General features: G+C 33.6%; 3 protein-coding genes across 3 annotated transcripts; 1 reads left to right on the top strand and 2 right to left on the bottom strand.

Moving 5' to 3' along the window:
- Positions 1–297: 297 nt before the first annotated feature.
- On the bottom strand, positions 298–953 carry GNA1 (glucose-6-phosphate acetyltransferase 1). Its single transcript, XM_086426236.1, has one exon. It carries the CDS (start codon positions 903–905, stop codon positions 363–365), a length of 543 nt encoding a protein of 180 aa, XP_086282362.1. The 5' UTR covers positions 906–953; the 3' UTR covers positions 298–362.
- A 904-nt stretch (positions 954–1,857) lies between these two features.
- On the bottom strand, positions 1,858–5,355 carry LOC147384939 (cytochrome b-c1 complex subunit 9-like). Its single transcript, XM_086426237.1, has 3 exons — positions 5,145–5,355; positions 4,744–4,791; positions 1,858–2,223 (listed from the first exon to the last, which is right to left on the bottom strand). Exons 1-3 carry the CDS (start codon positions 5,262–5,264, stop codon positions 2,173–2,175), a joined length of 219 nt encoding a protein of 72 aa, XP_086282363.1. The 5' UTR covers positions 5,265–5,355; the 3' UTR covers positions 1,858–2,172.
- Positions 5,356–9,151: 3,796 nt separating this feature from the next.
- EMB1345 (Transducin/WD40 repeat-like superfamily protein) lies at positions 9,152–15,101 on the top strand. The gene is made up of 10 exons (XM_086425111.1): positions 9,152–9,511; positions 9,646–9,792; positions 9,931–10,149; positions 10,378–10,442; positions 10,597–10,662; positions 10,797–10,868; positions 11,592–11,654; positions 12,917–12,986; positions 13,820–13,903; positions 14,750–15,101. The coding sequence occupies exons 1-10, from the start codon at positions 9,308–9,310 to the stop codon at positions 14,819–14,821; spliced, it is 1,062 nt and encodes a 353-aa protein (XP_086281237.1). The 5' UTR covers positions 9,152–9,307; the 3' UTR covers positions 14,822–15,101.
- Positions 15,102–15,352: the final 251 nt, after the last annotated feature.

The raw sequence follows: 15,352 nt of genomic DNA, 5'->3' as shown, positions 1-15,352 counted from the left end.
CTTATTGCTTATAAAAGAATCAAATTTCACTTCATGAACAACTATATAATGAAAACATACTATATGGCACTTACTTACAACCCTTGAAAAAATCATATTATACTCATAAAAAACCATCTCGTTCTTGAAAACCTTTGAAAAAAATCCGTGGAGAAGACAAAGGTGGAACATTTTCCCTAACCAGGATGAAAAAAGAACATATCAACTTTTACTTACAACACACCAATCCTTTCGAATCGATTCATAATTTCATATAGATTTGTGTGTTGTAAGAAAAAATTGATGTGTTAATAACAGTTCTAAAATAAAAACAAAAAGATTTTATTTGCTCTATTGAGAAAATAAAATTACAACTGAAATTTTCAATCGAAATACATCGTCATTTGAATCTCCTTTTGTTTGAATCCACATTTCTCATAGAAACCCTTGTTCTCAACACTGCAATCGAGAATCACCTTATAACAACCAACAGATCGAGCATGATTCGCAAGAAACCCAATAATTTTTTGCCCTAATTTGATCCCTCGAGAATTTGAATCAACGACTACATCCTCTATGTGCCCAACTTTCCCACAATTCCTCAAAAATTTCTTCTCCACGAACACACTACCAGTCGCGATGATTTTCCCAGATCGATCGTCTTCGATGACGCAAATCACGTGATCTTCACCATAAGAGCTGAGATCTTGAAATCGAGCCTCGAATTCCGCATCAGAGATTGAATCACAGACACCTAGTTGTTGTAGAAGCTCTATGAAACCCTTTGCTTTGTCTGAGATCTGTAACTTTCGAACCTGAAATTTCTCGTCTCCTCCTTCGAGGTCCATTACCGAATCACAAATGCCGAAGATCGAAAACCCTTGAAAAAAATCTGTCGAGAAGACAAAGGTGGAAAAATTTTCCATCAACACAAATAAAGGATAATTTTTACTTGCCCCTCCGAGTTTTGGTAAATAATTGAAACAACCCTGTCTTTTTAAAATGAAGGCACACCCTTTTATGGCAGTTTATTTAATTTGACCAACGCATACAGTGACCTAAATGCCCTCATCTATCCTAGGGGTGATTTTTTTTTCTTTTTAAAAATATAATAATAATAATAATAATATAATAATAATAATGAATTTCTAACTAGAAAGTCTTCACCGTCGATACTCGGCTGACATGGCATGAGCACGGAGCCATAGATCTCTTTCATTGGGATACACAATTGAAAGGTTTGATTGATTGCACATAGAAAATGGATAGAGAATTTATTTTCCTTAAAATACGATTTTAAACAAATGATTACGGCTACAATGTTGTATGATCGAACAAAAAAGAAAAAAAATTATATGATGACAAAATGCCTGTTATTTTTTACTGAACTGGATGCGTCGTAGCAAGAAACATTCATTTAAATTATACACATAACAGAGATGTGCATTGCAATTTGATATTGGTTTATATCTCGTGCTGATTTTCAGGTTCTATTAAAAATTAAATTCATGCATTTTTAAAATTATTTAGATCTGTTTAATCATTATTGTTGTATTTTAATCAATATGTTAGAGATTTGAATAAACTCCTTATTTATAATATATTTTAGTTATCTTCTATTATTTGTTAAAAACAAGTTTTGGAAAGAAACAGAAAAATTTGTTTACAACAATTTTGATTAAAAAATAAAATCCCAAGGTGTATTTAATGCAATTTATCTTCGGCCTTTAAGACACTTTCACACAAAAAAAATGATGGAATGCTTATGTTGGACACTACATTCAACACTGAGTTGGACTCTCAAACCGTTGATCTTTAACTTGCATCTCGAAGAAAACAAACAAATCTATGATTATCTGTGTAATATAACCCAAATAAGATCCATCAAGCAAAAAAAAGATGGTAATTTAACCAGGTTTGATTCTCACAAACATAAACCAACCTTAAAATGCTTGGCACAAGTCATAACCACTCAGATAGAATGTTCAGAACAGGGTTCCAACCATCCAATTATTTAGATAGTTGTACTTTTCTGTCTTCCAAAAAAAAATAACACACAACAAAAGAGAGCAATTATTAAATCTTCCAAATGGGATGCTCAATAGCTATCAGAAATCCTGGTAGTACATGATACACCAACAATCATTCAATTTCCTAAGATAAAAGGGGAGAGAGAGAGAGAGAGCTGATCATTTATTCTTCTGATTGCCTCGTTCCCAATACTGAAATATCCTCGTACCGCTTCTGCATTATTACAATGAAAGGGGAAATTTTAGATAAAATTTAGTAACAAAAAAAATGAAGAATTGGTGGTGTGCACGATTCTATCAAGGGCAATACAGCTCATAATTCAAATTTAATCCTATTTGAATTAGGGTATGTGCCTACTGTTGTGGCTAGATCCCAAGCAACACACGGAAATCCGATTATTGAAATTAATCCCTTCTAATAACCAAGCAATCAATTTCAACAACCAAATCCCAAGAATGTGTTGCAAAGCAAATACAAGAAAAATAAAGAGTAGAGAAAAGAACACAACTACAACACAAGATATACATGGTTCATCCACAAGCAAGCCGGCAAGTAGAAATCCGCTACTCATGGAAGAAATTACAAGTACGGAAGTTTATACTTACCTCCAACTCTTTGGTGAAACCCACCAAATCTCTACAGCCAACTCTAGTAAGAACCCAAACGATAAATCCATCTCACGCCCGTTATCACAAGCCAACAACAATCATGTGAATATCATCCTCAAGAACCTCGACCATCTAGGTTTTACAAGAGAAGAAGAAATGCATACATAGAGACTCAATGTTTTCTCATATTTTCTAACAAAGAAAAAAAAAACCTTTTAGAAAAACCCATTTTATGGACAACAACTACCATTTAGGAACCCTTTTTGTTTCTCATAAACTAATGAAATGACATTACCCCAAAATACCTTTGGACAAAACCTATTAACCTTAAGAAACAAAAGAATGGTGATTTTATATCACCAAACCAAACACCTACAATCCCCATTGTTAGATGGCCCTCAAGATTCAAGTGGTGCAAATCCCAAGGACCCTTTATTGGTGATAATACTCTCTACAAGATCAGACTATGATGGGTTTGATGGGGTTCAGGGGACTTGTACGTCAAGAACAATGAATCACAGGAGCAGTGATAGACCCAACGTTCTACTTCTTGACTTCACAAGGAAGACACACAAGTGCACATATATACATGCAGAAATTATATGATTAAGCAAAACTCCAACAGTGTCGAGTTTTTTTAGTCTTGTAGTGTCAGCCACAAGCCGCCCAAATTGAGGATGGGTGGCATCAAGTTTAATAGAAGATACGGCTCAATACGAAATTGAATGAGAACGAGATTCATGTGCCCCTAACGGGTAAAAGGCATTACTTTTGTTGATGTTGATGATTATGACTATCGACTCCAACAACACTTATTTATGCTCTCTTACAAGCTTATGAAATTTGGAAAGAGAAACTACAAATATCTGAAATTGATTTAGAGAAGGAACTCCAGTAGTGGCATTCGATGAAACAAGTAGTGTCCCTTTCTCTGTAGTGAGAAAACATGTTTTACAAATGGAAGACAAGACTTCTACATCCCTTCTAACCCTCTCACCCACATTTAGTATTACCTTGACGTATGGCACAAATGCTAAGTATCAAGGAGTCCAAAGGAATTCAGCACAGCTACCTTCTAAAAATTCCAAAAAGGTGGAACAACAGTACAAATATAAACCCTTGGTATAACAGAACTTCTAGAAGGTAAAATAGTAATATGTGACACATGAATGAAATTTGAGTCAGGCAGTTAGCCCAGTTACTAGAATACATAATTCACATTCTTAATGTTAATTCGTTTTTAAAAAATTCAGGAAAATTAGCTCTACTATATGTATGGTAAGTGTCTAGAAGTGTTGTTCGTGTCGGCTCATTGGCAACACAAAATCTTGAAAATTGGAAGTGGTAACATTGGCCCTATTGGAACCATGGTTTTAAATCTCGTCCGAGTTGTCTCGGTATCGTCCACCAACCAGACGAGTTGACAAGTTGTCTCAAAGACATGGTTTGTTCTAATTCTAAGGCATTTTTTAAAATCTCGTCCGAGACAACTCAAATAAATCGGATATCTCACCCATGACGACTCGGACTCATTCATGGATGAGACGAGACATCAAAACGAGTTTTAAAACCATGATTGGAACCATGCTCCCACCTAACTAGGAAAATCAATGTATAACAGTATGATTTCATTTCAAACAAGAATTCAAGAGTAACAAACAACAACTCCCAAACCTAGTAGGAAACACTCTGCATCTTTATAATTCTAACAGACCTCACATTTTCTCAAAACACACACTTACAAATTAAATTATTTAAAAATAAATAAAAAGAAATGAAGGGTCCATTTGATGACCTCTTATGGAACCCATTCCGAACCAATCGGTAACCTGTTACCGAACCCAATATTTTTTTCTTAACCTGTTACCGATTGGGGTGCATTTTGAGAAGGGTGAGAGAAAGATTGTCTATCCCATTAATTTTTATTTTTTATTTTTAAATCCATTTGATGACCTCTTATTTTTCTTAACCTGTTACTGATTGTGGTGCGTTTTGAAAAGGGTGGGAAAACGATTGTCTATCCTATTGTGAATTTTGAAAAATCAAGTATGTGTCAACATTCCTACAATTATAAAAAGGGACAGATTCATCATATAGAGAACAAAATCAGGTGTAAATCTCATACCCCAACATTGTTGTACTCCCAAAGCTTATGAACCCCATAATCCACAACCTGTACCCAAGAAACCATCCCATTAGTTTCACCAAACAAAAATTGGAAAGAAAGAAAAAAATCAAATTTCTTCGTGCATCAACATTAATGTGCAAATAGCACAAAAATTTAACGATTCATGCAAATAAATCTCAATTCTCAAACACTACCGCATTCCAGATAACACAAATTACATGAATTAATAGGGTTAAGTATCCAAATCTTTCAATCAAATTTATTTCTTCTAGATCTCAAAAACTAGTAAAAAAGACATCATTTCGTGACTCCAAATCGAGAAAAAAAATAGACGAAACCCGTACATATTTGCAGGAAATTCAGATGAGGAAACAGAGAGATCGAAGAGGAAACCCTACCCGTTCTCCAACGAAAGCCCCAGCCACGACGAAAGTAACGTAGACAGAGTTTCGGCGCATGAGGACTCTGTAGAGTCCTTCGAGCAGACCTCCTCCGCTTCTTCTAGCCGTTGAATCCATGGTTTCTCTCTTACTTTCTTCTTCTCTACCCTTCGAACCAGATGTATATTAAAAGATGTATTTTTTTTTATTTTTCAATGGTTTTTACTTTTTATGCCTCTTGTTGGTCTGGTCTTCGTCATTTTAGCTTGCGCGTGGTACGTAATGATCCTGTATTCAAGAACTGTGTTACATTCTCCGACTTCAACTCACTTTTCTTGACATGTGTCACTCACTATCTTTTGATTGGTGATTTCTAAGTCGTAATTGGGAACCTTTTGATTTGCGAAGAGATTATTGAAATGACCAAAATATCCTTTCCCCTCGAGTTCTCGTGAAAACTGTTTGATTATTATTTTTGAAAGAATAATGACTTTCTGACACCCCCCATCACAAAATCGTAGATTATTTGTCTCGGGATAATTAGAATCATAAATCTTTTGGGTGTATCCCGAGGCAAATGATCTACGATTCTATGATGAGGGCTTCAAATTATCACGACTCTTTTTAGATTCGTGAGAATCTGACTCTCTTTTTTGTACGCTCTTTGTTATGACCTAACAGTTCACAAAATTATAAATCTTCTATCCTTGTGTATTTCAGAGCAAAGGATCTACGTTTCTGTGAAGAGAACGTACAAAAAAGAGAATTAGATTATCACAACTCTTGTTTTTGTTAACATGCGCTTTAAAGTGTATTAAATACACTTTGGGATTTAATAGTTGTACGAAATTGCCCAAAAAAAAATTATTTTACCAAAAATGCCTTCATATACTTGTTCCCAAGGTGTCTTTAATGCATTTTAATGTGTACCTTTAGAGCACACCTTAACAAGACCCATTTTTATTTGGAAAATGCCTATTTGCTTGTGTTGGACATTACGTTCAACACTGTGTTGACTTGACACTACATAGAGATCTGGTTCATATATAGCTTCGGGTTCACCATTTAATTACTGTCATTAAGTTCACTACTTTTTATTTAATTACTATCGAATTCGACAATATTTTCATAAGAAAGAAACTTTCGAACTTGACAGTAATTAAATGGTGACCTAGACAATAAAAAATGGTGAACTCAACAATGCAAATGTGAATTAGAGTCTTTATTTTTCCAACTTCGATACTAGGTAAATCTTCTTGAAACACCGAGAATGCATAAATCATAATTGCAAATAAAAAATTACAGTTTAATCAACAAAAAATTTCGAATCTCAACTTCGTTCTTCGTTCTTTTATATAAATTATCAAAATAAAATAAATAAATAAAAATGTTTAGATGTTCAAAATTAATAGAATATCATTCTCTTGTTATAAAATTAGAGTTTGCTTACGTCTAATGCACGAGCATCCTCTTTGGGGTTAAGGAGTTGGGTTTGATTCCTAAGATATTTAGAATTAGAATCACTATAATTTTTTTTTTTATTATTGATTTCGACTGTGGCATAAGTGGAATTGGAATTGTCAACAACCTCAAGTACCTATGAATTTCAATCCTCAAGAATAGAATAAGAAAAAAAAACCCCTCTAGTGATAATAGAATTCCATCATCGATATTGGAGTCACCCGAATTATAATCTATAGAAACGTCCTCAACAACAAACTAGACCCGGATCACTATGTAGGGGGTGCCTAAGAGGGTGAGAGCCTCGTTGTATTCAAACCTTGTCTGCTTCACAAGGTGTTGTCGGCAAGTCAGGTTGTTTGTGAATACAATCTCAATAGTACGATAAATTTCATCTAAGGTTAGAAGTCTTTTTTCATGACAAAATATGAGAAAGGTTTTTTTTTTTTTCTCTTAAGAATTAACATATTATCTTCAAAAATATTAACATAATTTCAATTTCATGTGGTAAAGATGCTTGTTTTCTAAAAATCAAAATTTATTTTCTTTACAAAATAATAAACTTTTAGGAGATAATCCAATATAATTTAGAGAGCTGCTATTGGCACCCCAACTTTTACTTACTATTACACTCCAATTAAAGATTAAAACACACCCTTCAAGCATTACAAAGTTTTGGCACAAATTATTATCTCAAAATTATAAATCATGTTCAAACAATTACAATAATTGCTTACAATTGATTAATCTCCTATAAAATCATAAACCCAACGAGTACCTAATGGATAGAACCATAGTTACAAAGTCGAAGTACGGGTTTAAAATGACAAACTTTGGGGAAAAAAAAAACAAAAAAAAAAAAAAATGATGAAAATAAAAAATAATATATATATATATATATATAATGAAAATTCATAAAATCAAATTATTATCATCAAATACCATATTTTTACATTTATGAATCATCAAATTCTAATATGTATCAAATCCTACATTAAAAAAGAAGAAGAAAGTATTTAATTTTTTTTTCCTGTGAAAAAATAGAAAAAAGGGGGAAAAATGACATTTTTTGTTAACACATTTTTTTAATCATTTTTAGTCGTCAGAGATACAAAACAAGTTTTAAGCACTTCCTTTTATTATAAAAAAAAATATTTTTTTTGTTACTATGGATAGAATCAAATCGGTTTGATTGCTTTTAAACCTGACTCTAATCTAGGGGGCATTTGGTTCGGATTCTAAAATAGTCAGAATTAGATTCTAGAATTCAATGCATCGTTTGATTCGAATTATTTATCAATTTTTTTCATAATTTGGAACCAAAATTATGGAGAATTAGAAATAATTCTCAGGCACTATATTACTTAATTCATTTCTACTAGCCCGAACCACAAACTGGTACAAAGTGAACTAGTTCGTAGTACGGTTCGTAAAATCAAACGACTTACGAATCCCCCAAATTTTGGTCAGGTTTGACAAACCAAATATTTTTCCTTATTTATATTTATATTTAAAATTTAAATTATTTTACTTATTTATTTATATTTAACTTATAATTTTTTATAATTGTAATTATAATTTGTATACTTGAATTATATATATGCACAAGCAAACCAAGCTAGCAAACCGAAAACGAATTTTCTCTACCTACCCCTACAAACCGAGTTCATTTTAGATTAGCAAACCACAAACTCCATACTCAAATTCGAACTGATCGAACCAACTAACCAGGTAACATAGCTCAGACTATTTCTCTTGATTTTCACAGACTATCCACTTGTGACAATCTTGAAATATATCTTGCAACAACAACAACAATAATAAAAAAAAAAAAAAATCAAAATCAAAAAAGAAGTAGTTATAATAATATTATCAAAATAATAATAATAATAATAATAACAATATAATTGTAATTACAATTATAATTAATAACAATAGTAGTAATAATAACAACAACAACAACATAATAATAATTTTTTAAATAAAAATACAAAATCATCATAACTTTTAGGGTAATCTTAATCTTAACATGTTCCTAAACATACAATTCACTTGAAAACTAATAAAAAAAAGTGACTTTAATCTCATATTTCTCAATTCTTTTAAAAAATCTTCGATTTTTTTCTCTAAAAAATCTATTGTCTTCAATCTTCGAGACATGTATTTTCACTTACATTTTTAATATCAAGAAGTGTAATAAGGTAATTTTATTTAACAAGATCAATTTTCAAAAATAGTACTAATCAAGCAGGATTTTAGATTCTGAAAATCAATTTTTATAATTTGATCATGATAATCCATAATCAGAATCAAGTATTAGAATCTACAATCCTAACCAAACGTCCCCCAAGTACGGGAAAAAAAAATGCTTAATTAGGGTTTTTGGTTCCCGATTAAATGGGTACCCATGCATCATTGATACCCAATCATCCAAGATGGCGGCTTGTCTTCTAGGCCAAATGATGCAAATTGACAAATTAATTATCGAATAAGAAACTGACACGAAGGACATAATATGAAGTACCACGTGAAAGTGAAACCATCCTACTAGATCACCGCTATATGTTTGCTTCTTTGCGATCTCAGTGTCTCCAAAGTCTCACTCGCGCGGGCAGAGAGAGAGAGAGAGAGAGAGAGAGTTTGTTTCTCAAGATCGATTAGAATCTGTAACAGAAACTAGTTCAAAATCCATTCTAGTTTCATCTCAGCAAATCGCCGCCATGGATTTCTTTGATCAAAATCTCGACTTAAAAGAGATTCAGAAACTCGAAGGTCACAGTGATAGGGTTTGGAGTCTCGCATGGAACCCCACCACCGGAGTTGCAGGGATTCCGGCGATGTTGGCTTCTTGTAGCGGCGATAAAACCGTACGAATATGGCAGCAGAATCCATCCGGACAACCTTCGGATCCGTGGGATTGCAAAGTTGGTTCTTTTCTTTTATTTCTTCAATTAGTAACAAAAAAGCCCTAATTTAATCGAGGAGTACCTTAAATAGAGATTCGATAGTAACTTTAATTGATATTAGTTTGATTTTGGATCTAAATTTTATTTAACAGGCAATTTTGGATGAAACACACACTAGGACTGTTAGATCTTGTTCTTGGTCGCCATGTGGAAAGTTATTGGCCACAGGAAGCTTTGATGCCACAACTGCTATCTGGAAACATATTGGGGATGATTTTGAATGTGTTTCTACTTTAGAGGTATAATCATCTCTGTATAATTATTTGAGAATCCATTGATTTCTCTTGTTATTGTTGTTTGATGCATCACTACTGTAAAAAAATAAAAAATAAAATAATGACGATTTAATTGGAAATAATGACGATTTTTGTGTATAGGGTCATGAAAATGAGGTCAAAAGTGTTTCTTGGAATCCATCTGGGTCTCTGCTTGCAACATGTAGTCGTGATAAATCTGTTTGGATCTGGGAAGTACTGCCCGGGAATGAGTTTGAGTGTGTATCAGTGTTGCAAGGGCATACTCAGGATGTGAAGATGGTTCAATGGCATCCGTTTATGGATGTTTTGTTTTCGTGTAGCTACGATGACACCATTAAGGTATAAGATTGTTTGATTTTTATTTATTTATTTTTTTGGGGTTTCAGATGGAAAACCTAGTTAGAGCAACTCCAATGGCAATGCTATATTTGCCTCTCTCAATTTCATTTTTAGAAGCAATAAAATGAAAAAAAAAATGTTACATTTGACACGTCCCGTGGCAAGTTGGTAAAAGAAATCCAAAAGACCCTTTTTAAAAAAATAATAGTTTTCTCTTTATAATGCCAGGTTTGGGCGGAGGATGGTGACAGTGATGACTGGCACTGTGTACAAACTTTAGGTGAACCAAATAAGTATAATACCTTCACATATCTTAGTTTCTTGAATTTTATTATGAAACACGTGCACCAAATTTATTTTTAGTTTATTTGTAAGTCAACTAGTTATACTTATTACAATATTCTTAAACATATCTATATGGCTTCTTCTGGATGTTGTTCTTTGTAGTGGACACTCATCGACAGTCTGGGCACTGTCTTTTAACTCAACAGGAGACAAAATGGTAACCTGTAGGTATGTCAATCTATTTTACCCGTCTATCATGCTTATTGATCGAATATTTACTTTTGTTTTTACTAGTGTGGTAATCTTATTATAACCAATGTCTGTACTGGAGAAATTAAAATAACAGTGGATTGATTTTGCAGTGATGATCTTACTTTGAAAATATGGGAAACTGACAGCAAAACAATGCAAAATGGTGGTGTCTTTGCACCCTGGTGAGCGATATGCTTTCGCATATATTTGGTTTTCTATGCATAAGGGTGCTTTCAGATTGTATTAAACAAATTTGTATCATCAAAATTTCATTTGTTATTAAGAAGTATAACTTTTGTAATATAAAAGAAGCAGGATTTGAATACCCATAATTGATCATCAAATTGCTTAAAAAGCAGGGGAAAAAATAGAATTTGGTGATGTGGTTTCACTTTATTGTCTTTCTGTGTATTAGTGATCTTCTTCTTTGGGGAAGCATTGAACCATCTAAAGTCTCTTCATTTTGAGAAAAATGCAATCTTTAAGCTGGTAATGTTAGGTTCGTGCCTGAAACTCAATTGTTGTATGCTACTGATGCTTGTTCTGATAGCATATGACAAGTTGGGTTAAAGGTGGCAAGGTCAACATTTTTATGAACCCCTAGTGCAGTTTGTAGAATCTCCAAGGATCTTCCCTTATTTGATGATATAAAAAGTGTGTGAATGTGTGTGTGTGCGTGCTTTTTTTTTTTTTTTTGGCAATTTGGGAGTAGATTGATACCACCTCGAGCTTAACATGGAATCATGGTTCTGATTTCCTTGACTGTATCATGCTTGCAATAAGAAATTGCAATTTCATTTATGACAACAGTAATTACTTGGCTGGTTTCCATGAAGCCCTTTTTTCATTCACAAGGACTCTGTTCTTATATACATCTAATAAGTGTGTTGTTTTGAGTCTTACAGGAGACATGTTTGCACTCTGTCGGGGTTCCATGATCGGACAATATTCTCAGTTCATTGGTCAAGGTAGCAATTCATGCTAGGTGGTTTGACTAATATGAATCAACTTTTTATTTTGTTTGTGACTTTGCTATTTATCCTGTTTGTCCTGTTACCTAACTTAGCCTCAACCATTTCATTTATTTGCTCCCTCTTTTAGCAAAGTTGCATTATCAACAAACAAAATTAACCTGCCTCTCAATTCTTGAGGCCTATGTTTTATTGTTTCCTCTTGGAAACCCTAGGTTTTATATCTGTGATCCACACTCTATTAAGTACTTGTTATATCATTCTTCAAAATATCAAAGATTTGACATCACCTAGATATCTGCTGATGAGACTACTTGGCACAAAGATTGGATTGAATCTTGTTCAATTGTTGAAAAATTAAAAAAAAAACCCATCACAATTATAAGAAATATGAAAATACGGGCCTCTGTGGGTGAACAAGGTCACACCCTTTCCAAGACTGTTATTTTGAAATAATTATTAATTCCAAAGCTGGGGCCTTTCCGTTAAAATTCATCTGATTTTGGAAAGCTCGTCTTGAACAGAAAAGAGCTTAAAACTTCAAAGTCTGTACTCTGTAATTGATCCATTAATATATTACATTGAAACAGGCCCCATTCTAGAAAATTTACTGCAATAAAGAAATAAAAATAGTCTAGTTATTGATTAAATTCATTTAATGCAGAAGTACATGGAAGAAATGACTAGGCACTTTTTAGCAAAATTTTAAATATCTTCACTTCTATGTTATCTTGATACTTCAAAATGGTTTTCATACCCTCTATTCGTATCCATATCAAGTACTCTCATTTTCAGTGTGAATGTTGCACCCACAATGTATTTGACCTTATCCTTCTTGTATCTAGGTACCCTTACAAAAAAAAAAAAAAAAAAGTGCAGTGAATTGATTTAGCTAACTCAAGTTGAGTGAACATTTTATGGAATAAAGGTGTACTTATCCAAAAAATTGAGTGAACATTCAAGTTGATCTAGAAGTCTTCTCATGTCCTGACTAAATTTTGAGAGTTCCACCGCTCAACCATAACATTTGATCTTGTTGAGTTGACTACTTGTTCAACTTTCGAAGTGACTGGAATGTTTGGACTCTTGAGTTATGTAAATTGCGACATAATTTTATTGGCATGTCCTCTCTATAACCACACTTAAAAGGAAATTCTTATTTGTGTGATTAGTCTTTCAAATCCCATTATCTAATCTATGGATGATTTAAGCGCATATTTAATGAGGACTTTATTGTGATTCGTTTGTGAATATAACAGGGAGGGCATTATTGCTAGTGGAGCAGCTGATGATACTATACGTCTTTTCATTGAGAACGAAGATTGTTTGGTAACCCCCATATCCTTCTTTCTGTCTGCTGACTGTTAGTTTGTAATTACTCTTTATTTCTGCAAATCAACGATGAATTGCTTGACTCAATCACATAAGCTTGACGAGAGACAGAACCCAATGGTCACTTGTTCAACTGGACTACTTTTGAGAACTGCTATTGCCACACCAATTCCAATGTAAATAACCAAATAATTGCACACATTTGGTGTGGCAATAGTAACTCTTATTTTCTCTATGCCTTAGTTTCTCATTAAGCAGTGTGATAGTTGTATCAACAATTGAAATGCTACCTTAGGATGGTACATTATGCTCCCCCAGCTAATAAATTCGGGAAAGACACCCAATAAAAATGTTGAGAATTGAGTTACCTCTTCATCTTTGGGAGGTTGTTATATCCATTTGAGGTATTATTAGAACTAAAGAACTAGTGTTATGATCTACACAAAAAGGAGAACCTAAGCAAATATTGGGAATTCAATATGGAACGTAGATGATGAACCTGAAGTCTAGCATGCTTCATGGACTCTACCACACACCTAGCACATAATCCACCTTTTTCATAAATTTATAATTTTTGTTTGGTCTGAAGATCTTAAGCTTTTGATCTACAACTCAAACTTGTGAAGTCTTGAACTGCAAAAAGAGATGGTGTTTCTGTTCTGCAACCCTTGGAAATTATGGACACTTGGTGGTGGTTTGACCTCCCTTAACATGTTATGGAGTAGCAGCTACAGTGGCAGCTCCATTTCCTCCCCTCTCCTTTATTAGCTGATGTCTTCATGAAATTTTTATCAAGTTACAAAAATAAAAAAATATTCTCAATTGTGCAGGTTGATGGACCATCCTATAAGTTGCTTCTGAAAAAGGAAAAGGCTCATGAAATGGATGTAAATTCAGTGCAATGGAGCTCCAAGGTATGCTGTTCTTTTTGGAAATAATTAGATACTATGGTTTGTATGGAAGAGTGGGGGATTGGTTGAATGAATCCATCATCATCAAAGCCTTACCTTTTCCTTATCCAAAGAATTTGGGGTCAGCTTAATGAATCTTTTTCTTCCATTGAATTTCATCTTAAGGTGATGTCTCATAGTTAATTCTAGTGTGTTCATCTCCACTTTCCCTATCTCAAACCTGTCCTTTTTTATCTTCCTCTCGCTCTTTTTGATTCAACTTCCACGTTTCTTCGAAGTTGGTGGTTATTTTTTATTTTTTTGTTGTTCATGACAAAACCATCTCAATTGACTTTCCTTCACCATGTGTTGGATCTACTACATTTTCATGAATGTGTTCATTTCTAATTTTATTTCTTTCCACTCATCTCTGTTACGCTCCATATATGAAACATGATTTTGGAACTTCCATGACCCACCTGATGTCTCCTCTTTTATTATTTATGGTAGTTGATTGAGGAGTTGAATAATATTTTGAATAGCACAAGCACTGAATAAGCTTTATACAACACTGACTAGAAAAGTGTGGGCATACCCAGGGATGTCCTTTTACCATGAGTTTCTATTATTCTGCTTTGTATCTTCTCTGTGTTGCTTGCATGAGAGCATCTTCAGTACTTCAACCAAAAGGTTTGAAGTTCAAGTGATGGTAACATCATCAGCAATAGCAATTCTAAGCTCTGCTTTGCTTCCATGGTTTTAAAAATCGTCCGAGATAACGAAATGACTCTCAACCATGTTTGCATATTCTTCCAATGTCATAAAGGATTACTTAAATGATGCTTGTGTTGGTTATTGATAATTTGGCAGGAAACCCGGCTTCTAGCTTCCGCAAGTGATGATGGGACTATAAAGATATGGGAGTTAGCTTCTTCACCATGATGTGTCAATGCCCATTACTAACATCAATTCACTGCTTCATGGTTTTCCTTATCAGTTATGCATGCCTGATCATATACTTTACGGAATTGTGGAAACACTCCTTTATATAAGTTGCAGCTTTCGAAAATCAAGAATTTAGATTTTATGAAGAAATGAATGCTTGTTACAATAAACGATTTGATTGTTTCACTGCTAAGGAATTTTACCTCGCATTGATGTGCACACATTGAGTCATCTAAACTTAAAAAATAATACCATGTCAACAGCATAAAATTTCAGGGATGGATGTTCCTTTACTACATGGGTTGGCCATTACATTACTACGTCCATTTAAAACCTTGTATTATCCTACATTGTGGCCACTTGTTTAAAACCCCACGCCGCCAAGATAAATATTAGATGGTTGATTTGTCATCAGAGGATTGGTAAAATACCTAGCACTCCTAAGACCATGGTCAATTGAATCCAATTCAAATCACATACTTGGTCTTGAACATTGGCGAGGACCCCATTAGGTGCCCCCAAGTGATT

Source organism: Akebia trifoliata, chromosome 15, assembly GCF_017979445.1.
Source record: "Akebia trifoliata isolate Shusen 1 chromosome 15, ASM1797944v1, whole genome shotgun sequence".
NCBI lineage: Eukaryota > Viridiplantae > Streptophyta > Magnoliopsida > Ranunculales > Lardizabalaceae > Akebia > Akebia trifoliata.
This window is presented reverse-complemented; position numbering and strand designations above follow the sequence as displayed.